The 24,572-nt window shown below is 38.2% G+C and overlaps 6 protein-coding genes and 1 non-coding gene across 11 annotated transcripts; 2 read left to right on the top strand and 5 right to left on the bottom strand.

Moving 5' to 3' along the window:
- The first annotated feature begins 455 nt into the window (after positions 1–455).
- LOC121755970 lies at positions 456–4,166 on the top strand. 3 transcript variants are annotated; one of them, XM_042151421.1, is made up of 2 exons: positions 456–767; positions 1,591–4,166. In XM_042151421.1, the coding sequence occupies exon 2, from the start codon at positions 1,616–1,618 to the stop codon at positions 3,845–3,847; it is 2,232 nt and encodes a 743-aa protein (XP_042007355.1). In that variant the 5' UTR covers positions 456–767; positions 1,591–1,615; the 3' UTR covers positions 3,848–4,166. The 3 variants fall into 3 exon arrangements, with proteins under 3 accessions (XP_042007355.1, XP_042007354.1, XP_042007353.1); XM_042151420.1 differs by having other exon boundaries at positions 1,513–4,166; XM_042151419.1 differs by having other exon boundaries at positions 1,509–4,166.
- A 485-nt stretch (positions 4,167–4,651) lies between these two features.
- LOC121753531 ((S)-ureidoglycine aminohydrolase-like) lies at positions 4,652–7,406 on the bottom strand. The gene is made up of 13 exons (XM_042148731.1): positions 7,224–7,406; positions 7,009–7,125; positions 6,523–6,610; positions 6,367–6,443; positions 6,241–6,280; positions 6,069–6,135; positions 5,860–5,945; positions 5,652–5,733; positions 5,471–5,527; positions 5,355–5,393; positions 5,139–5,209; positions 4,974–5,027; positions 4,652–4,888 (listed from the first exon to the last, which is right to left on the bottom strand). Exons 1-13 carry the CDS (start codon positions 7,279–7,281, stop codon positions 4,819–4,821), a joined length of 906 nt encoding a protein of 301 aa, XP_042004665.1. The 5' UTR covers positions 7,282–7,406; the 3' UTR covers positions 4,652–4,818.
- Positions 7,407–10,372: 2,966 nt separating this feature from the next.
- LOC121755893 (cyclin-H1-1-like) lies at positions 10,373–14,763 on the top strand. Of its 3 annotated transcripts, none has more exons than XR_006040876.1 (15): positions 10,373–10,514; positions 10,820–10,906; positions 10,996–11,061; positions 11,156–11,206; positions 11,960–12,038; positions 12,188–12,306; positions 12,375–12,448; positions 12,698–12,818; positions 13,100–13,168; positions 13,242–13,283; positions 13,578–13,655; positions 13,848–13,906; positions 14,011–14,067; positions 14,168–14,256; positions 14,331–14,380. XR_006040876.1 is itself a non-coding variant. In XM_042151329.1 (15 exons), exons 3-15 carry the CDS (start codon positions 11,002–11,004, stop codon positions 14,386–14,388), a joined length of 984 nt encoding a protein of 327 aa, XP_042007263.1. In that variant the 5' UTR covers positions 10,373–10,514; positions 10,820–10,906; positions 10,996–11,001; the 3' UTR covers positions 14,389–14,763. The 3 variants fall into 3 exon arrangements, 2 of the variants coding, with proteins under 2 accessions (XP_042007263.1, XP_042007262.1); XM_042151329.1 differs by having other exon boundaries at positions 13,983–14,067; positions 14,331–14,763; XM_042151328.1 differs by lacking the exons at positions 10,373–10,514; positions 10,820–10,906 and having other exon boundaries at positions 10,994–11,061; positions 11,940–12,038; positions 13,983–14,067; positions 14,331–14,763.
- A 677-nt stretch (positions 14,764–15,440) lies between these two features.
- On the bottom strand, positions 15,441–15,773 carry LOC121755987. Its single transcript, XM_042151442.1, has one exon. The coding sequence runs from the start codon at positions 15,771–15,773 to the stop codon at positions 15,441–15,443; it is 333 nt and encodes a 110-aa protein (XP_042007376.1).
- A 711-nt stretch (positions 15,774–16,484) lies between these two features.
- LOC121753626 (pentatricopeptide repeat-containing protein At1g63400-like) lies at positions 16,485–20,641 on the bottom strand. Its single transcript, XM_042148849.1, has 3 exons — positions 17,563–20,641; positions 17,283–17,419; positions 16,485–16,765 (listed from the first exon to the last, which is right to left on the bottom strand). The coding sequence occupies exon 1, from the start codon at positions 20,457–20,459 to the stop codon at positions 17,712–17,714; it is 2,748 nt and encodes a 915-aa protein (XP_042004783.1). The 5' UTR covers positions 20,460–20,641; the 3' UTR covers positions 16,485–16,765; positions 17,283–17,419; positions 17,563–17,711.
- A 66-nt stretch (positions 20,642–20,707) lies between these two features.
- On the bottom strand, positions 20,708–20,927 carry LOC121756691. Its single transcript, XR_006041067.1, has one exon. It is a non-coding gene; the product is annotated as a small nucleolar RNA U3 (small nucleolar RNA).
- Positions 20,928–21,309: 382 nt separating this feature from the next.
- Positions 21,310–24,387, bottom strand: LOC121755489. Its single transcript, XM_042150782.1, has 4 exons — positions 24,221–24,387; positions 23,964–24,085; positions 22,245–22,437; positions 21,310–21,766 (listed from the first exon to the last, which is right to left on the bottom strand). The coding sequence occupies exons 2-4, from the start codon at positions 24,018–24,020 to the stop codon at positions 21,636–21,638; spliced, it is 381 nt and encodes a 126-aa protein (XP_042006716.1). The 5' UTR covers positions 24,021–24,085; positions 24,221–24,387; the 3' UTR covers positions 21,310–21,635.
- Positions 24,388–24,572: the final 185 nt, after the last annotated feature.

Genomic DNA, 24,572 nt, shown 5'->3' with positions numbered 1-24,572 from the left:
CGAAGAACAATTTGGAAATAGAGCATTCAAAATAAATTACTACTACTCTTTTAATTTTCAACTTTTATTTTATTCCTTGTGTACTATAAACTTGAGCAAAAATAAGCCATAATTTATTTTTGTGGCCCACAACTCCATGTTACTACTCTACTACCCCACAAAATGCTAATATTTGCAATTTATTCACTCTATTTTATTCTATCTATGTTTTATAAACTTTTACTTTAAAACTTATCTGCCATTATGTAATATTTTCGAAACAATTAACTAAAAACACAAATAATTTTCTACATATCGTGTAGTATTAAGATGAGCCTTTCTATTTTTTTTTATTTTACAATTGTTAATCAGATTGTAGATAAAATGATAACTTGAAATTAATGTAATATTGATGTACTCCTATATATATTTTTTCAAACAATTAGTTTGGTGCGCATAAGTCATAATGCATAGGATGCCGCCCCAAGATTAAATGCTATAACTAGTTACTTTCAGAAAACTACAATAGTTTATAATAGTATACTAGTAATTATTAATTGCCATACTCCGTATTTTGGTTCCATTTTAATTTTATTTATATACTCCATATATTAACACAATTTTTTAACTGCTGCGTATAGTTGTTCTACTAGTTTAAATCTCTCCACAGTATAATTAATTTTTATTTTTATTTTTATTTTTATTTTTGGTGCTCCGATTTTTGGAAGAATCTCTGCCGTCGGCTGCCGGAATATTCTGCTGGTCGCCAGCTCCGAGCTTGATCTTAAGTGAGCTTTCCTTTTCGGTTTATTTGTATTTCTTTTTTTGGAAATTCAATTGGTGGTGTTTTGGAATGGTGCGGTGGATTTATGTTTATATGAATTAAACCTGATATTTGTGTAGATCCGAAGCTAATTTTGGAGGATCAGGAGATTCTGTAGTTAATTTACTATGGATTTTTTGAATCTCGATTAGATTTTGTGATTTTCTCCATTTGTTTGGTTCGTTTTTTTTGGGCTTAAAATGGTTGTCTCTTGCTGAACTTTCGCTGTTTCTAAGCTTAGATCTTTTGTAGTAAGAACATTGAACTGACTTTTCGGAGGTTTTGCTTAATTTTGGCGCTGGGTTGAATTAAGCTTGAAATTGTTTGACTGGGCTGAATTTTGTGAAAACGTCGTTGAAGTGATGTTTGCGTGTCTTCAATTGTTTGTTTCTGTTAGTTCCAACAATTTTCTGCGATTTCTTTTGCATGTTTTTCGCTGTGTTTGTTGCGTGAAGTGGATGATTTCAATTTACGACTGATTTATTTATTCTGATTGGTGCTGAGTGACACAACACAACGATTGGTGCGTCTGGATTATCTAGTTTAGCTTGAGCAGTGGAGGACTTTTATTTATTTTTCTTTTGAAATTTTTGTTGTTGAACCTATTGTTGATTTGATTTGTTTATGTTTAATCATCGTGATATTATTATGTGTACAGCTGAAATTTAATGTTACTATATGATATGTTTTTCATTTTCTGCACCAGGCAGTCACTGTTTTCGTATGGCCATAGGATTGTCATCTGACATAGGCGGCTTGTAATTTGTAGTTTTTTGTTGAGGATTTAGGTCGGTTTTGTAGTTGGAACTTGATATGGGATCCAATACAGAGGAAGCCATTAGAGCTAAAACATTGGCTGAGAAGCAATTTTTGGAAAAAAAATTCGTTGGAGCACAGAAGTATGCTTTGAGAGCTCAGACATTGTGTAAGGAACTGGATGGCATATCTCAGATGGTGGCCACATTTGGAGTCTACGCAGCTTCTGATGCACTGGCTAACGGAGAACTTGACTTTTATTCAATTCTTGGAGTGGACACATCTGTTGAGAAATCCACATTGAAGAAGCAGTACAAGAAAATGGCAGTAATGCTACACCCTGATAAAAACAAAACTGTTGGTGCTGATGGGGCTTTCCGGCTAGTTTCTGAAGCATGGACACTCTTATCTGATAGTGCTAATAGAAGTGCTTATGATCTGCGGAGAAGTTTGTTTGCTGGGTACAGTGATCCTTCCAAGTTTACTGCCCATGGAAGACTCGATACATTTTGGACTGTTTGTTCCTCCTGCCATGTCCAGTATGAGTATCTTAGGAAATATGTTAACAAACGGCTTTCTTGCAAAAATTGTCGTGGTGTCTTTGTTGCCGTTGAAACTGGGTTGGCCCCGCAAAATGGTACTTTCCAATATAACTATTCTTATGTGTCTGAGAATGGTTATGGTCATGGAAGCCATGGTCGTGGGGTTGCATATATACCCACTGCAACTGGTTACGGTGCACCAAATGTGGTGTCGGGACATCATACTGGATATAGATCTGAGTATGCTTCTAATATATCATTTCAGGGTACCTCAGCTGGAAACTCTGTGGGCCTCTCAGATCGTAGTGGACTGTCTTCATCTTCTTTTGTCTATTATCAAGCCAATGGAGAGGCAAACCAGACAAAAGCTAACGCCAAGCATCAGTCCGTGAAGGCCACTGGTCACGTGGGCTCTAACGGTTGTAATAGTCAGTACGATGCATCCAAACCCAGACGGGGGAGACCTGCCAAGAAGAGAAAAGTGGAATTAGGAATTTCGTATCCCAATGGACATGAAGAAGTTTGTGCAAATGTTCATGTAGAACCTAAGACAGCCACTGCAAATGGAATATTAAAGCCTGCTGCTAAGCTTCCCTTTGCACCAGAAACGTTGACAAGACGGAGTTCAGCTTCTGTTCCTGCAATTGATGGGAGACAGTTGTTGATTGATAAGGCAAGAACAGAAATTGGTAGGAAGCTTGAAGAGATGAAGTTGGCTACCGAAGCAGCTGCGGTAGAGGCTGAGAAAAGAAAGGCGCTTGCCGAAGCTGCTAAATCAGCTGCTGCTAATAAAGTATTGGAACTTAAGAGAACTATTTCGATAACAGTTCCAGATTCTGACTTCCATGATTTTGATCTTGATAGATCTGAAGAATGCTTTAAGCCGAAGCAGATATGGGCCCTCTATGATGAAGAAGATGGGATGCCTCGCTTGTATTGTATAATTCGGGAGATCATCTCACTCAAACCATTCAAGATTTACATAAGCTACTTGAGCTCAAAATCCGACACTGAATTTGGGGTCGTAAATTGGTTGGATTGTGGTTTTACCAAATCTTGTGGGAGTTTTAGAGTGTTTCACTCCGAAGCAGTGGAGCAAGTCAACATATTCTCTCATCTTCTTGCTAGGGAGAAGGCTGGTAGGGGAGGTTGTGTAAGAATATATCCAAGAAGTGGAGATATTTGGGCTGTATACCGAAACTGGTCACCGGATTGGAACAGAAAAACCCCAGATGAGGTAAGACACCAGTATGAAATGGTCGAAGTTCTTGATGACTATTCTGAAGATAACGGTGTCTGTGTAGCGCCTCTGATTAAGCTGGATGGATATAAGACAGTGTACAGAAGGAACATAGACAAGGATGCTACCCAATGGATCCCAAGAAGAGAGATGCTACGGTTTTCACACCAGGTCCCATCTTGCTCCCTCAAAGTTGAAAGTGCTAACTTGCCCGAGGGTTGCTGGGATCTTGACCCCGCTGCAACCCCAGAAGAACTCCTACAAGGAGACACTGAACTCCACAAGAAGAGAAGTCCAGGCCAGAGAGCAAACATTTCTGAGATCCGAGAACAACAAAATTCATCTGAAGAAAAGGTGAGCCAAAGGAAAATCTGTGCTTCGACTCCAGACAAGCACAGGACACAGGTTCCAAGCATGGAGCACGACAGAAACACTACCGAGCTCCCTCAATTAGAATGCAGAACTGAAGAAGCTCCAGCCGAACTCCCGTGTGCTGGAACAGGCTAAGAGTTGAGGTAATCTGTAAAACTCCAATTTTACATATTTCAAGTGCTTCCTCACAGCAAGAAAAGTGAAGAGAAAGTAGAAATCAAACTTGCAGGGAGAAACACAAGTGTACAGATTTAAACACAGCCTAGATTGATCCTACTTTCCTAAAAAAGATTAGGTAGTTGGAGGATTAGAAGAAATCCTTCGGGAGCGGAATATCCGTTCAGTAATTTGTAACCTTAATTTTAGTACTGTCTGACTCCTATAGAAATCCTTTATGTTTGACTCTATTAAGTGATGATATGTAACGTTTGCTTTTCTCGCAATTTCTGCGAAATCTTTAGAAGTTTCTTAGACCTTTTTGATTAATTTTTCCATCTTGAAAGATTTTTTGATAAACTGCTTGTTTAAAGGCCAATGCGGCTAGTTTTCAGCTATTGCGCTTCCCTTTTCTATTGCGTTATCCATTGTGAATGGCAATATATCATTAGAATAGCAGAAAAAGGCTGAAAAAACGTAAAACTAAATGGCTCGGAATACAAAAACAGATGGAACTAGTTTTAAGAAAGAGAGGATCAGATTTTGGTGTGTGTGTGTGTGTGTGTGTGTGTGTGTGTGTGAATGGCAAAATGCAATCATATTCATACTTTTTGATCATTAATTGCTTCTCATTGGACCATTGGGTCGGTCTGTTTTGGGCCATGCTTTTAGGCCCAAACAGCTTTTAGTGTTGGCCTGACCCGTTCTAAATTCTTCATTTAGGCCGACCGATACACCTCATTGCATGCACCATAGAAAACTACGAGGGTCTACGACTACGCGTATTGATGAAATGAAACAAGTTGAAAACACAATACATAACAAGATTAGAGTTTAACATGAGTCGAAAAATGCAGCTAACTTCCTCCACAGTTGATCAGCTTGCTAGGATTCTTGAGCTTGGAAGAGGACGCATGTGTAATGGAACGTGATGTATGGGTTGGTTGTCGTTACAGTGGGTTCCTGTTGACATCCTTGTACAATAAGTAGCGTGTCTTGGACTTGCCTAGCGCGGCATACCTGTACACGAACAACGCTCATCATGTCAGAGTCGCGTTGATAATATATTGTCTCATCAACGCAATATCATATGCTCGTAACTCACCATTGAGGCACGAATGGCGCCATCCATATTGTGTCACCAGCTTGAACTGGATACCTGTTCCACACAAATCACAACCCATGTTTCTTTTATAACAAACAAACAACTAGACAGTGGTCTTTTAGGAACAAAGTTGAACATATTAATCAAAATCAGATGTGCTCGTACCAGCTATCACCTAAGCGGTAGATGCCTTGCCCCTCCAGAAGCAGTAGACCGTGCTGGTTATAGTGAACTTCCTGCAAAAATGTCAAACCAGCTGTAAATCTAGCATTTCTTGAATCAGTGAATGTGTTTTAATAGAACAAGATCAGAATTTGTCATCTTCTTCGCCTATTATGCAACAACATGGTCGAATGATTTCTGAAGCTAAAGAAAGTGTACCTTTACGTTGAGAAATTCCCCAGGTTGGAAATCCATAATCTGCCAAAACACAAGTTTAGCAAATGAGCCATGTATCACCAAATATGAGGCGTATACTAACCTGATTTGGAACTTACATGAATGTTGAAATCGTAAGCCAAAGAGGTGGGAAGAAGCTTCCTAAGCTGAAAAACCTGGGAGAGTAGACAGAAATGTGAAACATCTCCGGTTGTAAATATTTATCGTATGAATATTACCTTTCTGCTATGTCCCAAAACAAGCTTAGATTTCAAATTTCTTTTCCTGATTAAGTGTTACCTCGCCAGGAGTTTCAAGAAGGGGCTGCTCACTTGTTGAGCCAATGATCTGCTCAGTAGCATGATTTTCCAAGTAGTTGTACCTGGGATAAACGAGAAACTATGGCTGTTAACCTTTGATGAAAAATGAGTTATTCCTGTTAGTCCAAACGCATAATAAAAACACCATAACTAAGTCATAAAGAATAGGAGAAAGATCAAGAGGAAACCTTCTCTCAAGTACAACAAGCGTGGAAGCTGCACTAGAGTCCAACGAGTGTTTCAGATTCGGAGGAAGGTAAGCGTATGAATCAACCTGCGATTTTTACACAAGGAGCTGCCGAGGTTTGTATTTACATGGCTTATGCAAACAAACAGTCATTTGAAATTTTAACCAAGAAGTAAAGAGCGATAGCTCATAGTTGTTTAGCTCTGATACCTCTAGATTATGCCTAGCGCCCGATGCATCAGTGAGAGTCACCACACCATGAAGGACAAACACAAACCTGATTAAGCAAGCACCGTCATGCCACAGTTTTTATTAGAAGTCAAGCAAAGTTCCAAGTTGAGCATGAATTGGTATAGGAGGTTAGGAAAATTCTTAGCCAGACCTCTCGACATCCTTTAGTGGGAGTGCTGATTTTGAAAATTCTGCAGAAAACAAAGGGTCAGCATTTCTTTTTCTTCAGATTTTATCGAGCAAAAGATCGACTGAATAATTTACTGTTGAATTTAACCTTGCATCTTTGCCAAGTACATGGCAAAATGTGAGCCCATTGGAGGTGTGATGAGATAAGCACCCAATGTGTTACTCCTGGAAAACGGCATACAAAGATTACGGAAGATCTGCCAACACCATCTATGAGTTGGCTGAAAAATCGATATCAACATACCACTCGGGCAAAGGGCCAAAGACATGACTTTCAGGAGTGATCAAAGCATGGTCACTCTTGTATACGCTACGCGTGAACCCCGGCAAGTCTAGAAACAACACACACAAATCAGTCAACACTTCTCTTACCAATTCCTTCTTTTTTTCCCTCTCCTTTTCTTTTCCCAATCAAACACTAGATTCAATAGTATTTTGATTCAACCAAAATTCAATCTCAGGAACACAATACAGAAGTATATATACTATACTTTGGTGAAAAGATCATTTGATAAAATTATTTGCTCTCATACAAGCATCAAATATAATAACCAACATATTCATTAAGTCCCACAAAATCTTAAAGGAAAAACAAACATTCTTTCAACAAAGCCAATACGATACATACAAAAAATACTATTTCACTTTCCCACACACAATAACATTCATCAAATGTAATAATGAAAAAATAAAATGACAAAAAAGAAACCCTTTTCTCAATCAAACTGACCTTTAAGATGAGAGGGTGAGAGAGTTGGGTTGGTAGCCTTCCAGTAGAGTGGTTGCTCTTCCAAGATTGACGGTGAATAGCAAAACCCTTCTTGGCAGAACGAGAATCTCACAACACCTGCTTCATATCAATCCAACCTTCATCTTAAAACCCCCCAAAAAAATTTGGGTAAAAAATGGAGAGAAAAACGAACAACGTTAGATTATCATGCATACTCTGTAAGATTAAAGTAAGGAAGATAAATTTCGCTGAAAATGCAGAGAAAGATTGCATCTTTGCAGTGTTTGTTGATTCAGAGCTGCTTCCCCACTCATTCAGTGTCTTATTCTCTCTCTAGTGAGAATTTTTTATATGCAATCTGCTCTCTGAGGTGGAGTTGAATTGAGTTGGTGGTGTGTTGTTTGGCTTTTCTGACTAATGGATGCTGAGTCATGTAAAAAGATTCTCCTCACACTTGAGAGCATTGGCAATGGGAGCCGATCGCAAGAGCCGAACGATCGGCTCCCCCATCGACGCCCATCGGTCGCAATTGGGGGGAGGCGATTTCCCCTCCCCAGCGCCTCCGCCCCTTGACCGATGAATCGCCCCAACCGATGGCACATGGCTCTGCGATGGGCCTCCATTGCAGAGGCTCGGGCCGATGACGTCCCTCATCATTTCACACATTCATCTCTCTAGCAAAATGAATCCCAATGATGCCAATAATTCCGGCGAAAATCAGTTTACTAGCCAAGGAGGCCAGTTTTCGAACCTACTAGCGGGAAACCAATATCCCGGAGGTGGCCATTTTCCTGTGGAAAACATGTTCGGGTTGGGAACCCAATCATCCCAGTTTGGGATGGGTTCAAATCAGATTCCGTCACAAGGAGGTCTACCTTTTCTCCACGACACCCAATACGCCGGCTTCCCACAAAGCGGCTACGTCGGTGATGGTAGACCGATGAACACATCGAGTTCCGACGATGATGTCTACCGCCCAACGATGAGCCCAAGCGTATTTGGTACTGACGAATCCACTGTTCCGTTAAGAGACTTGAACTTCAGCACCGACGAGTACTAGGTGTCCGGTATGGAGCCATCTCCTCCTAGGCCAAAGGCAAAGACGGTGAAGGGGAAGAGAAAGGAGAAAGTGAGAGCCAAGTCTTCTGACGGTGGGCGCACAAGGAGTACCTACTCCATCAAGGAGTCGATTGCTCTTGCTCGTTGTTGGGCAGATATCTCTGAGGACCCGATTGTAGCCAACAATCAGGGCGAGGGTGGGTTCTGGGGGCGTATCACGCAAAGATACGAACAAGTCAAGCCCGATGGAGCCCCGACACACAAGCCCGGCGATCTACGCAAGCATTGGAAACGCCTGGTGTTCGACTGCGCTAAATTTCACGGTATCTACGATTGCAACTTGCGGGAAATGCGTAGCGGAGAGAACGAACTCTCTGTCAGAGAGTTGTCGATGAAGGAGTTTAGGGGCACTGTCAACTCAAAAGGATTCAAGTACTGGGATACATATCAGCAACTGAAGGATTTTCCCAAATTCAAAATGGGTATGTAGGAGGCGTTGCAGACGAGATCGGTGCGGACACGCCTGACGCTCTTCGAGAGCTATAGCAGCGACGGAGCGGAGCCAACAGACTTGTCAGAGGACCAATCGCCCATTGAGCCTACTCACCGCCTAATGGGCGTGAAAGCAACGAAGGCAAAAGCGAAGAAGGGGAAGGCAGAGTCCAGCGGGACGGATGCCCAATCCGCACTGGTCCAGGCTGACAATGCATTGGGTCATGCCGCCTTCGCACAATCGATGGTGGGCCTCTACATTATGCACATGAAATCCAATTCTCGATCTGTGAAGAAGTCCATCTGGAACACCATCCAAGGGTTGAAGAAAAAGATGGTCTTGCCGAGGATGACGAGCCGGAACCCGTGTCCGATTGATGTGTGCTTGTTTTTATCTATCTTTTTTTATGTAGTACGTTTTTTTAATCTAGTATGTTTTTTTAATGAAATTTATTTTTTATCTTCTTGTTTAAAAATAAAATATATAAATAAAAATAAAAATGATATTGTGAAAAAGAGATAGGCTCTCATTGCAGGGAGATAGGCTCTGGGATGAGCCTGCTGACGTGGCAGTAAAAAATGGAGATATGTTCTGAGATTAGCTCCGGAGATAGGCTCCCATTGCCAATGCTCTAATACCCCGTCTGTTTTTATTTCTCAGTAGTGAATGCGTTTCTTTTCGACACTCAATATATGATAAATTATGAGATAGAGAGATGAAAAGAAAAATAAAGTAGAACATAAGTAAAAGAGAAAGAAATATGTTGACTTTTGTTATAAAAAGGAAAAGAAATAACTCTATAGAATGTATAAAAAATAAAATAACTTCACTATTATGGAACAAATGAAGTGCTGATAAAAATTAATTAAACTATAAAAAGATTGCATTTTTATTTTGTATGGAAGATGAGATAAGTACGATTAAAAGTGGAATAAATGGTTCTCTAGTGTTTTAACAGATATTAACAAGAAAGAGTGTTTTTTTAGCTATCTCCAACCATTTACTCTAAATCCAAATAAAATTTTCAGAATATGTCACGTCAAACATTAATTTTACTTCAATAATATATACCAAACCTAAAATAAAAGAATATTCCATATTTACTTAGTACTACTTTTTAAATCTTATGTACATATTAATTAAAATTACACATTAATCCCATAACACTTTTTCAATAATTTATATTTATATAAATTAAATACCATACTATATATAATATAAAAAATTATATAAAAATAATTATGTATTGTAAAATTAATTATAATTAATTAAAAATAAATAAAAGTCAGTATGTAAAATAGAGAAATGACATGCTACATACCTTATCTGAGCTTCTTACGTGAGCACCACTCTCGTTTAACGCATTTTTAACGTTGTTCATTTTGATTTATATATTTAGTTTGATTCTAATGCATTAAAAAGTGTTATTAGAATTTTAAATTTCACAAAATTCATAAAAATCAAAGCTTGATTTGTTAGTTTATTAATTTATTTAAATTTATAGAGAAAACGAGCAAATCGAGGTTTAATTTACATGAATTTTGTGAAATTAAAAATTTCAATATCATTGTTTAATGCATTAGAATCAAACTAAATATATAAATCGAAACAAACAACGTTAAAAATGCGTTTAATGAGAATGATGCTCACTTAAGGAGCTCATATGCTACGTAGGATATTATTTCTTAGGTAAAATATGCTCAATTAAAAGTGTAAAGATATCCGCGTGTTGAAGTATGATAGACCAATCAAATGCATCTTAATTAAAATTTGAAAGATGTCCAGTTATATTTACCTTGGCCCAATACCCTAATTAACTTGAAGCCCAATTAAATAGGAAATTTTAAGACTAAAAAACAGGCGCCTACTTCCATCGTCTTCTCCAATGCGATTTCTTCCCCAGTCTCTGCAACTCCATTGTTCAATCAACTGATGGCCTTTTCTCCATATACAGGTAATCATCTTCAAATAGAAATGAAAGGAAGGGTGCAATTGCAATTTAAAAAAATAAAAATTAAAAAGCAGATTTGTGTTTTGCTACAGTTCTACTCCATCTCTGGGTAGATACTGTTCAAAAATGCAAAAAAAGTACAATCTGGGGCGGGTTTTGGAGTATGATTGGAGCTCATTTCAACTGCAAATATGGGTTATGGAGTATGGTTGGAGATGCTCTTATGGGGACTATTAGGTCTATTTTCAAATTCAATTGGAAGGAGTGAAACTGAGTGATGAACTGCTAAAAGCTCGATGTAAATGCAGGTTTCTGACATTGCTGAAACGCGAATTTGAAGTAGCTGCTGAAGTTGAAGTAGCTCCTGAATTTTGCAATTTTTTTGTAGTAAAAAGGTGAAAAACCCTTATCACTTTTGAGTTTCGTTCACAATGCATTTCATTTTTAACGGTGTGAAAATTGATTATTGTTATTGGTAATACAGAGATTAATGGCGGATTTTGCGACTTCGACACACAGAGCGAAGTGGATATTCACGCCTCAGGCTCTTGTAATGATCATTCCCTTACCACTTTGTTCAGTGCTTGAGAAAATTGAAAGATGTTTGTACTGTTTGATATGAACCGTTTTGTTGGATTTTGCAGAAGGAAAAATACAAGGAAGCTAATAAACGAGCTAAGCAAGCACTTGAGAAGGTATGCTTGTTCTGTTACACTTGAGAGACTTTGTACATTAGTTTTCTTCTTTCAGGTTTTATGGTTCAAGTATTGGCCAATATGGGGAATGGGATGTGAATTGGAATTGGATTTGTAGGGATTAGAAATTGTACTTTTTGGACCAGATAATATGCCGATAAGCTGATCTAGATATTCTGCGGGAAGCATTGTCTTCCGCCCTATTGAATGTATGTTTCATTGTTTTGTTCGGTTTTTAAACATCTACGAGTCATGGATAGTATATAGTTAGTCTTGCAACCATTATGCATGAGTGTTCTAACCAATTAACTGCCAGTTTAGTTTCCCGTAGCTTTTCTCAGTAATACCCACTACTCTGGATCCTAGAAATTCTCTTTTGGATTTCATTTCTTGTCGAATGTGAATTTGTTAAAGTTAGTTGAATTTGGAGAAGCATAAGCGCCAAAATTATTGTCTACGAACTAGTTGTAACTTGTCTGACACGAGATTAGTAATTGGTGAGAATTATGAGATGAGATTAGTAGTTGGTCATCTAGATCTGGTGTCCATCAAGTTATCAAACAAGCTGTAAGGAGATTACTTATCTTTTAACATATAATAATAAGGATTAAGGGGAATTTTGGATGTCGACATCCTATTTCTGTCCAATTGTCTGCTCAGATGTTTAAACCTTATTGCAATTTTCGTGCTTTTGTGCAATATGGCATATTGACATTCGGAAAATGATGCTAAGACTGTGATGTGTGGTAAAAGTATGGAGCTACACGGATGGAAGTAGATGTTGATGGATCTTTCTCTTATGCTGAACCACAAACTGATGCAAAGGCTAGTGGTAAGAGTTTAATTTTATTTTTATTGATCTTAGTGGATGGAAATCTGCATTTGTTTATTTTCATTACCAAATGGCGAATGTCATTGATTTGTTTGTTAAATAAAGAGAGCCACTTTTTCATTCCATGTCACCCTGTTCCTTGTGTTCAGCTGACAAGCATTCACGTCCAAAAGCTCTCAAGATAGAAGAAGAACAACTTTTGCGGGCCTTCTACGAGTTTAAAATCCAAGATGTTTGTGATGCCCTCACGCTTCCCCATAAAATTCAGGTCATATGTCTCTGGATATATGCTAAGTAAAGATTATATATTGAAACTTAACGTTTCATGTTGTGCAGGCCACAGCTCTAATCTACTTCAAAAGGTTCTATTTGCAATGGTCCGTGATGGAGCATCATCCAAAGAATATAATGTATTGCTGCTTCTACACACCCACTAATCTTTTAGACTAAATATTAGTTAATTTTAAGATCACAGATAATAATTTGTACTCCATATGAGAAGCAAGGCACAAATATGATTAATTGTTTCACCCACCTTCCATCAAAACACAAAACTGTCTCATCTATACAAGTGAATATTGCCAGGATATGCTTACATGCAAGGTTCTTAGCCTATGAACTATTGATTATATATAGTTGAGATGCTTTCGGCTTTGCAGGTTAACATGCATATATGCTGCTTGTAAGGCCGAGGAGAACCATGTGTCAGCAGAGCAGCTTGGGATAGGGATCGAACAGGATCATCATATGATTCTTGATAATGAAATGCTGGTTCTTCAGGCATGACTATCACATAGATTTACTGCTTTGAATTTGTTGTACTCCCTCCGTTCCTTGTTAATAGAGGCGCTTCTTTTCGGCACGGAGATTAAGAATGGTGTAGATAGTGAATAAAGTAAGAGAGATGAAGATAGAATAAAGTAAGAGAGAGGGTTACTTTTTGCCAAAAATAGAAATGACTCAATTATCTTGGAATTTCCCAAAATAGAAAAATGACTCAATTAACATGGAACGGAGGGAGTACCATTTTAATTGATTAATGTTGATTTCTGTCACTGCAGAGTCTAGGATTTGACCTCATAGTCTATTCACCGTATCGACCACTTCAAGGCTTTATCACTGATATGGAGGTTCTTAATTGCAATTATACATGACAAAATAAAGAGCAAGAGTTATGTATTAAACCGTTTTTTCAATCTGCAGGAGTTTGGTGATGCAAATGAGAGGCAGCCTGAGATTATGAAGGTCCCTTTCTGGTTATACTTGACATGTTAATGATTATTTCTCCTATCCTATGATCGCTTTTATTCAAAGTGATTAAAGCATATTCTATTGCATGAATTACATTGACTTTGGTGTAATCCATCCAGTCCAATATAGTGCCATCAGTCGTATTAAGAGATGAGTTTATTATTCCAATTAGCATCTCATATACGTGAGTTAAAGGGAAGAAATTCGTAATTTTAACATGAATGTCCCTGGTATCTTTTCCTGTCATATTTAGGTTTTAACACCTAAACCTATTAATTTTTGCTGCAGAATTTTCATGAATCTGCCAAAGCTGAAGTTGATAAAATTATGCGTACGGAAGCTCCCCTTCTATTCCCACCAGGGCAGGTACAATTCAGAACTAAATTCTCTGATCTTTTTATAGGTCTCTTAGTGTGTGAGCTTAAGATACAATATCGAATTGGAGAAAGTTGTAGCTCTGCTTTGTCATTGTACAGTCTGTAACTATGTTGCTTGTCGTTGGTCATGATCACATTTTCATAAATTTTTTGAATCCATTATATTCTTCTGCATTTGCAGCTAGCATTGGCAGCTTTACGAAGATCTTGTGAGTTGCATAAAGCTATCGACTTTGAGAGGTTCAAAAGCCTACAACCCTGAATAAACTATGCAGTGATGAATGTAAATTTATCCTTGTAAATAATTCTTTGATAGATACCTGAAAAATGTGCACTATCGGCAGCATCCAGCTCATGGCATTTCAGAGCTCTACCTTAACATGAATGCAATTGATGTGTTGGTATAGTTTTCCTTTTCTCTGCATTGCATTATCCTAACTGGTAGATATATTCGGCCGCATTCACCTTCTGAGTTGCTTTGGATGTTATTTTATTTTACAGATAAATAAGCTCGAGACCCCTACTTCGAAAGATGTAAAGCACATCGATAGGAAACTTAAATCTTGCTTGGATCCAGCTTCACATGAGAAGTACTTATCATAAACTTATCATTTACAACCCCATCTCTCTCTCTCCATGTAAAACATGTTTCTTTGTTTTGCAGGAGCAAGAAACGAAAGCACAGATCAAAGGATGGTTCGAGCGAAATGCATGTCATGTAAGGATGTTAACTGTTGAGGATAGGCCTTGTACATCAACATGTTTCAGTTTTGTTGCTTGTGCATCATACTGTCTTTTCAATTCTGGGAACTGTGGTATTACCTACAACAGCTGAAGTCGATACACAATGCTAGCGTGAAGTCTAGACTTGTATTAAGGGAGGAGGGTGATTCTGTGATGCTCATAGTCCCATTTAAGTATGGGCATTCTTCAATTTTCTTGTCACCAAATACTGGCTAGCATTCTCAACTTTGCATTGAGAAGATGAGCATGTGATTTCAGGTTAAAATAATTTGTTTTTGTGTACAAGTAAAAAAGATGCATGTATTCCATCAATTTGAATTGCTATAGAAGTATCAAACAATGTTGAGCCCTTAGCAGTGAAGTCAATACCCATTCTGAATCATTTATATGATATAGGATCTGGCGAGGCAATCAAACGTTAATATTTTATTTTTCTTGTAGTTTTTTATTGAATAAGATGTCATGATTTGCAAAAGGAGTAGTTCATTAAGATTTTACTTTGTGTCTGTCTGTCTGTATGTATAAGTACATACATATACAACAAAGCTATAGTAAAACAAAATACTCCTATACTTAATCTCTATGCTGTAACAAATAATCAAAACTAGCCAAAGAGAATACTGTATTCCCATTTGCACAAATTGTCACCAATTTTTCATTTGTATTGATAGAAAACATCCAAAAGCATTGTACCATGAGCAGGCAAGTCCCGATTATCTTGATAAATTTATGAAACGTACCAATATAGTTTTAAGGATTTTTGGACAACCTCTTTGTAATGCTTAACTTGTTTTTCGCCCGTTGCTTGTGGGTGTGCTCTGGTTAGCTCTACAAGAAAGTTTTTGATTTAGCTGCATTTCTTGCATGCTATCCTATGTAAGGTAAGAATGTGAATTATACGAGTTGAAACTAGCTTCTCTTTATTGTATCAACTTTTCTTACATAGAGAAAAAAGGCTCAAGAAGATAGAGAAGTAAGAGAGAGAGAGGGAGAGTGCGCGCACACACACACATATATGTGTCATGAATTTCTAGAGATGAAGTGATGTATCAACATCAGGAGTTTCAAAGAAACTGTGAGGCCCTCGAATAGTTTGTTGGCCTCGGAAATGTGGTGTGTGACGATGATGGGAGGTGGAGTTGAGCCCGAGTGCTAAAGGGTCTTGATAAGCAGTGTTGTTTGTAGACAATGATGAAAATACCGTGCCTGCAAGGTCATGGCGAAGATCGGTTTCTTTAGGCATTAGTCTGAGCATCTGTGTCTCTTTTCTCATCTCCTTTAATTTCTGCAGCTGCTTAAACCTTTCTTGAAGCAGCACTATTGATGAACCAACTATTTCTGGATCCTTGTTTTGCCTCCCCATTCTCTCTCTTGTATGGTGTGTGTGCGTGTGTGTAAGTGAGTGAGTGTGTTATATAGGAGAGGGGTGTTATTGTTTTTGCCACTGGTTTTGGAGCTTACCAATCAGCCTCTTGATTGATTCCCGTGTGACGAAATGGGGGAGGGAATCGGGCGACTGCGCAGCAAAATCCAAGAGAGAAATCCTTGAGAGAGTAGTGAAATAATCTAGAGAGAGGGGGATAGGGAGCTTGGTGAAGGCAAAAGGAGTTGAAGTATGGCTAAAGGTTGAGGGGAAGAGGCCAAATAGAAATGGATATAGTAGTTGGAGGAATGTGTTTATTGGAATATGAGATCGAGCATCATTGGTGGTTCCCTTTTTGTTGTTTTATTGAGTCATTGATGATGGTTTAAATTACTTAAAATATTAGTAGGGAAATTTGTGGAATAAAGTGACAATTGACGCCCTTTCAAACAATTCAAAATTCGATTCTGTATCTGAAATTTTAGCCCCCTCATTGCTTAGTTGAACCGCTGAACCAAATTTTGGCTGCCTAGTTGTGTACAAACACACATTTTTTCAGCAAATAAACAAATGATGAAACTTATACGACAAAACTAGCCAAAGGGGATGAACATTGAATATAAAAGAGGCAAAAATGTTGTGTTAATAGAAACACTCCTCAGAGACCAACCAATTATTTGCAAGTAAGTTTGCCTAACAAGAATGTAGAAGTTATGTGAAACTGAAAATTTGCCACTTGTTTAACAAAAAAAATCATTCAATTTTTACATGCTAAGATTAATGTGAGTTCTAAAGAATACAAGGGCATACAACAAGTGAGGGAAGCCATTAAAATAATATGTTATGAGTTGATTCAACTGGATCCAATTTGTATTCTTGAATATGCAGATATGGCTCTAAAACTGTACATATTTTACATCCAAACTGTATGTAAGAGCCCGGATGAGAAGCGTCTTGTTGAATGTCCATCAGCACCACGTTGTATGAAGAGACTGTTAACAAGTGAAACTATTAGCTGCCAAATGTCACAGAATAGAACCAGAATTCAATAAGCATGCAAACACCCTTGTTTTGAAAGAACAAGATCCATCTAAACACATTTTACCTTAATTATTGTCCTAAAATAGCATTGATCCAATTTCATTTGTTGATCCAACCAACCAACTTAAGACATCGAGTGTGTGCATATTAATAATCATCAAGCCAGTAGACACACACACATATATCAATGGGGTGCATTATCCAAGTGATGGACTATGATCTGAGGCATTGCACACTATTTAATGATACTTTTACGGCATTAGATGGTTAGCATTTTCTTTAGCCTTGTTCTAATATGATGTTACCTGTTGCTCACATAGTTAAGTTCTATGATTCAAAGCGCTTCCAAGAGGTAAAGCAGAAAATAGTGCTACTATTTCGTAATGCCTACTAATAAATGTTATATTACCACAAAATCCACTTAAAGATTTGAGCACTAAAATAACAAATTTAAGATCAATATATTACCTGAAATTATTGGTTAACTGAGCAACCAGGTCATATCACTCATTCTAGAATGACAAATTGATCAGTGAGATTCCGAAAACTGGGCAACTCCATAGTATCTTTGTGAGCAATATACGGCCTATACGAAAATTGGAACCCTATAGAAACCAAAACCAAAACCAAACAGATATCAACAAGAAGATTACTGCAATGAAAGGCGTGTTTCTGAAAGTGCTATACTAGAACATGAAAAGCAAAGAACAGGCAGAAATATGTTAATAAAATAGCATGATCAGCTCACCACTTATTTGATTGTAATTTGCTGCTTAAAATCCGTTCACGAGATGCTGCAGAAAACTTACCCTTGTTGAGAAAATACAAGGGTTATCAAATAAGAATGTATTTCCATGGCAAAATGTGTTTTCTATTCACTGTATCACTCAGGAAACATTATCCTGGTTTTTGGTCATCTAGGACTTGCAATTCATCTGAAACTTGATTCTCTGAGATAGAATTGTTGTCGGTATTAGACATTTCCTTTGCTAGCATTAGATGAGTCTGCTTGCTAATAGGGATATTCTTCGAGTTCATTGCATGAAGAAAATTTGAGCATAGTTGCGATTCCCCGCCCTTTAGCAGGCGGTCGATCAAGACAGTCCAAACAATCTCATCACCATTCCATTTTTTCTCAAGCATACCGTTGAACACCTCTTCAGCCTCTTTTGCCCGTTGTCTAGAGCAAAGAGCCGATATAAGAGCTGCATAAACTGATAACGGGAGGTTGAAACCACTACTGTTGAGCAGACTAAGTATCTCTAGAGCAGTGTCAACTCTCAAATTCTTGCAATAAGCTTTGACGAGAGAGCAATATATAACCTGAGTAGGAGTCTGCCCTTTCTCCTTCATAAGTTTTACCAAAAGATCTGCGTCTTGGCTTCTGCCACTATGACACAGACCATCAATTAAGATGGAAAATGTATCAACAGAAGGTTCACAGCCAATCTCGGACATCCTAGCTAGTAGATTGCAGAAGGTATCAACAGTAACTTCCCTTTCGACTAAAATATGATTGGGCACAGTTTCAAGTTGCCCTGTGATTTTTTCAGAAACTATGTGGCTCTCCCTCTGTATCCATTTGAGCAAGACACAGTAGGTCCGGTAATTTGGGGTGCAACCTGCACTTATCATCCGATGGAGCAGAAAAAATGCGTGATCTAGTCTACCTACAGATGCAAAGCCATCGATCAATGAGGTGTAAGTGACCACATCTGGATACAATTTTTTCGCCACCATCTCTTCAAGCAAGATCTCTGCATCATCGACACGGCCTTCCCGGCACAGACCATCAATCAATGCACTGTAGGTATACAGGTTTGGAAAGCAATTCTTTCTCTCCATTTCTCGGAAAACCTTGAATGCAAGGTCTAATCCCCCATCCTTGCAAAGACCGTCAATCAGAGTAGTATATGTAATCACATTGGGAAGCAAACCATCTTCTGCCATGTCATTGCATAGTTTCTCTGCTTCAGACAGCCTATATAGTTTAGATAGACCATTAAGAACAGCATTGTAAGTCTCTACATTTGGATGGCAACCAGCTTTTTGCATCCTCTTCAGCAAAACTAATGCATCTTCAACTTTCCCTTTCTTGCAGAGGCCATTGATTAGAGTGGCATAGTTCACCAAATTTGGGCTCAGACCTTCCTGCATCATTTCCTCAAATAATGCAGAAGCCTCATCAAGCCTATCTCCTTTGCAGAACGCATTAATGAGTTCTGCATAGGTATACTGATCAGGTTTACATCCATTTTCCTTCATCACCTCCATCAACCTACTGGCATTATCTAGATAACAGCATCCAACGTATCCATTGATTAGAGTGTTATACGTGATCGTATTGGGAGGGGGGCCCTTCTTTAGCAGTTCACCAAATAGAGTCATTGCCCTTTCAACATTTTTTATCTCACAGAAACCATTGATCATAGCATTGTACGTTTCTGTTTTGTCCAAATGACCATGCTGTTCCATCCACTGAAAGATTTTAAAAGCAGCATCTACATGTCTTCTCTCACACAGTTCGTGTATCAGAGTATTATACGTAACTGTGGTAGGAACCAATCCATCCTTCACCATCTTGTGATACAAACCCATTGCTACCTCAAGCTGGTTGGATTTTGCTAATCCACTGATAAGGGCCGTGTATGTCTGCACATTGGGTGGAGTACCCCTCTCTCTCATGCTTACAACAAGAGAAGCCGTCTCATCTACACGCCCATCTTCAAGCAATGCTGTGATAGGAACGGTGTAAGTGTAAACCGTAGGTCTGATACCATTCTCAATCATCTCCTCAATCATATACAAAGCCTCATTAACCCTCCCATCATTACATAAACCATTAATAAGTGTAGTATAGGTGACCGCATTGGGATCAATCCCTTTCTTTAGCATCTGATCAAAAACAACAAATGCTTTATCCAGATTTATGTTCCTACAGTGCCCTAGAATTAAGGACGTATAAGTGAAGACATCAGGAAACATTTCATACTGATAAAGCTGTGCTAAGATAATCTCAGCCTCCTTCACATGCCCCTTCTTACATAGAATATTAATCATGGTATTCAAAGTCAACAAACTGGGCTTGATCCCACTTCTGAATATGTCCCTATACACATTCAGAGCTGCAACAACCATATTGAATTTCCCCAATTGAATCAAAAGAGAATTAAAAGTGTATAGAGTGTAAGAAAAGCCGTGAGTAGCAATCTCATTCAAGAAATCAACAACCCTCCTAATCTCCCCCTCATCTCTACTAGCTTTAATCATGAGAATCCTGACATGGTCAGCGGGCGCAAAATAATGATCTTTAACAAGCCTATTCAACATGGACATATAACAGCACATATCATGCTTATAAAAATGGCAGTTAGAAACCCAATAAAAAAACTGCAAAACACAATCGGTGTTGGCGTGGGTTTCAATGATTCGAGCTACGTGGAAAGGTTTGAGGTTTGGCGTCAAAGATTTCAGCTCCGAGCTCCCCCGCCATGGGACACGCGGATTGGATAGTGTGTCACAGACTAGTTGGACTAGATTCGGGAAGCCCTGATTTGGGGAATCGGGATTCGGGCAGAAGCTGAGGAGACGGCGTGTGGAAATGAGAATCGGAGAGGTGAATGGGGGCTTAAGGGGTTTTAACATTGCGAGAAAGAGGGCCGCCGGAGGTGCGGAATAAGGCGGCGGCGGCGAGAGCTTTCATGGATGGCTAATGCGGCGGAGGAGTGGAATGCCATAAAATGAGGTGGTGCATTGATGAAGGGACTCGGGAACGTGGAGAAGGGCAAGCCACAGCAAAGGAGAGAGAAGAGAGATGGGGCTGTTTGGTTTGGTAATCCTACTTCAAATTTACAAGATTTTTAAATCATAAAATAAAATACTAGGGGTATTAGAGTCTGTCAGACAGCTGCCCGGCCATCTTGACAGGACCGGAGTCAAGCCAAGATGGATCATCTACTGCACAATGAGCTGGAAACCCAACCCAAGGGGCTCTTAATCACGCTCTAGCCAGGCAGCCATGGTTCATCTACTAGACGTGGTTTCCTGTCTCCTTAGAAATCAAGGATACAGAGGTACGAGCCTATAGAACAGATCCTGTTCAAGTAAGGTAGTAAATAAAATACTAGGGGTAGAAATTACTAGTAGTTCTCCATTAATTAAAAAATAATGCACAGTAAATGAAGACTAGATATGTGCCCACAACATTTTGGGAGAAGATAATTGCTTGCAATTTTTCTTTTCTATTGCTATTGATAGTGTTAATTCATTTCATTACTGTATTTTGTTGTCCAATTTGCAGATAAAAGCACAAGGAATTTTAGTTAGACCACACACTAATCATTTACTACTAGGAGTATTACTCATTCCTCATTTGCCAGGGGCAAAGTTAGTTGCAAAGGCCCATGCATTGTTTGGTGAATTTTGATTTGATGCATGTCAAGGCCACTCTTCTATGGTTTGCTAAGTCTTAATTTTGTATAACACGAGTTTGCAATTTAAAGAAATGTGAAATTTAGTGAAATATGAATAGTGCAATTTTACACATACCTATTAAGTTCAAAGTTATGACAATAACCGTTCTTTGCTTTCGTCCTCAACATCCCACAATTGGGGCTTAGACACAAAGGAAGAAGCAAACCATGTTGGTCTATATATATATATATATATATATATATATATATGTCGTTTCTTCGACAAATCCCAAACAAAAAGAAGAAAACTTTGACAAAGCAAGAGGCTTCTCCATACAAGAACCAGCTCCCAACAATGCCCAAAATTTGTAGACAATAATGGTACAATAAACACACGAGACAATCTACATCAAGGTTCCAGCTTCAACGACACCACCCGAGACTGCCTGTTGCGTTTGGCAGCCTTCCCGAACACCACCGACAGACAGGCCAGTGCCCACCACGGCCGCCGTACCTTTTGCTCCCCTTTCAAGCAGGCCACTGTGTGCAGGCAGGATAAAAATCAGTCAAAATTTGCAATTTCACAACAATTAAAATCCAAGACTACATTATGAGGAATGAGATAGATAATAACATAACCAAAACAACCAAATCTTAAGTGGATTTCACATGAAAAATGTTGAATCCTTACTAGCACACCCTATATATATTGATTATCATCCAGCACATTTTAGCAATCATTAATACATTGAATGATCATGATAATACCTACAAAATGTGATATAAACTCTCACATGTCACTCTAACGTAGTTTCTAGATTCCCATCTAATTGGTATGTTAATAAATGGGGAAACAACATTCATATTTCATTCCTGTGTCCATAGATTGATATCTAAACTATAACATACAACCACACAAGAGACAATTGATTTGACAAGTAAGCAGAACATTGTAGTTTATCATGTGTTTAACTGAGTTTTAAAGAACAATATCGCACACAGAGGGAGGGAGGTGGACCTTTTATTCGCCTCAGCTCCTTGCACAATGTTATAAAATCCCCCCATTTCATGTGGCACTTCCGTATGAACCGGAGGATCTGTTCAGTTGTAAACATTGACATCCCTTCCAAATACTCTCCGTTGACCCCATTTTCTTTGAATATTTCACGATAGTTACCAAGATTTATTTCTTCCAACCACAGGCCAACATCCTACAAAGCAGAGTCATACAAATTGAAAATCCAACAGAAAATTGCTTAATTCAACAATACTTCAATTCCCTACATTTTTTTCCTCATATGGCTACACCAAAAGATACATGATTTAATTAGTAATGGCAGTTTTATGACTTTTGTAGTTCGAAACAAGTTGGAAAGGTTTGAAAAGTGTAGTCATATGCTAAAATCAGAACAGTTAAAGGCATTAACGTGGTATTAATGAATGGATTTGATATAGAAAAGAGGAAAGGTTTCAGTCTTTCAGATGAATCAATATAGAGCGGATTTTTAATCTACCAATATCACAAAATAGGCAAATTCAGAGTAAATGATATGAAATGCAATTTAGAAATGTACTCATCCAAATATTTATTATAATGGTTTCCATCTTCCAGTCCTTCAATCCAAAGGAAAACTACAAGAAAGAAAACCTAGTTGTCTTTACTCCAAGCTGTGTAAAAACATATATATTTTAGTTTTTTAGCCTAAAGTTGATGCAAAAACCTAGGTTAGGAATCAAAAAGGGCCTCAACACATTTATTTACATGCCGATGCAACAAGATAATGACAAAGCACCCATAACATGATACAATTATGGTAGATAGAAAAATCCAAAGAGAAAGCATGGTATCACTGACTGTGTGTAGCTCCACGCCACTTCCATGACAACTGAAATGACTAACATGCATCTGGGGCCACATTGCCAGGCATAATGCACATACACGTGAAGTCCTAATTGCATGTCGTAAAAGCATGCGTAAATTTAGCTATGTTGGGCTACACATATCAGATCAGTAACCAGTAACCAACAAAACCTATCTACATGGCAAGTATCCCTGAATAGTGCATTCTGGGAGAGTAGAAGTGATCAGCTCCTTGCTTCAACAACCTCATTCGAGAATCCACTAGCACTACTCTTTTGGCACGATTTGAAAAATTACCAATTTCATTGTTGCAAAAGGAATATGACAATTCCATTTATAATCAGAATTGCATTTCCAATTCCATAGAGTCTCTTTTCGCTGAGTCATATCTCACCCATATGGAATAAGATTGAACCTTCTCTAAGGCTGGTGTCTAAGTCAATATGCACTTATCCAAGATCCAACATTTCAAGCAGACACGATCTTCACATCGAGTAACATACTGATATCCAACACCCCCAATTGGACACTCAATTTCCCAAAAGTGCCTTACTGAAACAACTAACAGAGGAGGGCTCATAATAAGCCCAAAATCAAATGGTTATTTGGTGGCTATTCAATCACTCGGCATTCAAACCCAAATTCCCACATTAGGCAGAAAAACTAACCAAAATATTAAAACAACTACCACTCTCACAAATTAAATTACATATTCAGCAAACCTCTGAACAAACTCTGAATTATCACAAAACCTCCCTTACAATAACCAACTCTGAGCAAGAAAGCCCAAGATCAAAAGAAGAAAATCACAAACAAATAGGGAAAAAATTGAAACACTCCAAAAGAGAGAAACAACAAAACAAATTGAAGAATTACCTCAACAGTCCAAATAAAGAAATCCAGAGGCTCCGGCTTCTCTTTTTCTTTGCACATGTCTCAGAAGAAAAGAAAAATAACCAAGGCCCTTCTTCCAAGAAAAAGAAAAGGGGGAAAAGAACCTAAAATTTCAATTGGGAAAATATCAGATCAAAGCAGTAAATAACTTTTATGCTTCTAACTTTTTACCAACTTCGCATACGCATATAGCAAGAATACAGTTGATGTCTATAATTGCTAACAGGCAAAATCCAAACCTTTGAATTTTTGGGGCAACTAAGGGCTCTGATTTCTACATTTGCTGACGAGTTTTTACAGTGAACGAGGGCGTAGAAAAGGAGGAGAAGGAGGAGATGGATGGAGAAAGAGAGAAGCTTTACTAAACTAAAAAGACTAACATTATGTCTCGTGTTTGTTCTTGTCAAATCACATTTTACCCAATTTTGAAGCTTATATTACTCCATTAGTATTTGTTTAATTTAAATTGTTGAAAATGTCTAATATAATTATAATTTTAAAAATTGCACAACATATTCTATGCATCGTATAATTGATGAATGGAATTTAATCAACATATTCAAGAAGTTGAAGTTTCTCCTTGTTAGAAAA

This window comes from Salvia splendens, chromosome 11, assembly GCF_004379255.2.
Source record: "Salvia splendens isolate huo1 chromosome 11, SspV2, whole genome shotgun sequence".
NCBI classification, from domain to species: domain Eukaryota; kingdom Viridiplantae; phylum Streptophyta; class Magnoliopsida; order Lamiales; family Lamiaceae; genus Salvia; species Salvia splendens.
The sequence above is the reverse complement of the archived record's forward strand: the minus strand, read 5'-3'. Positions and strand labels throughout refer to the sequence as shown.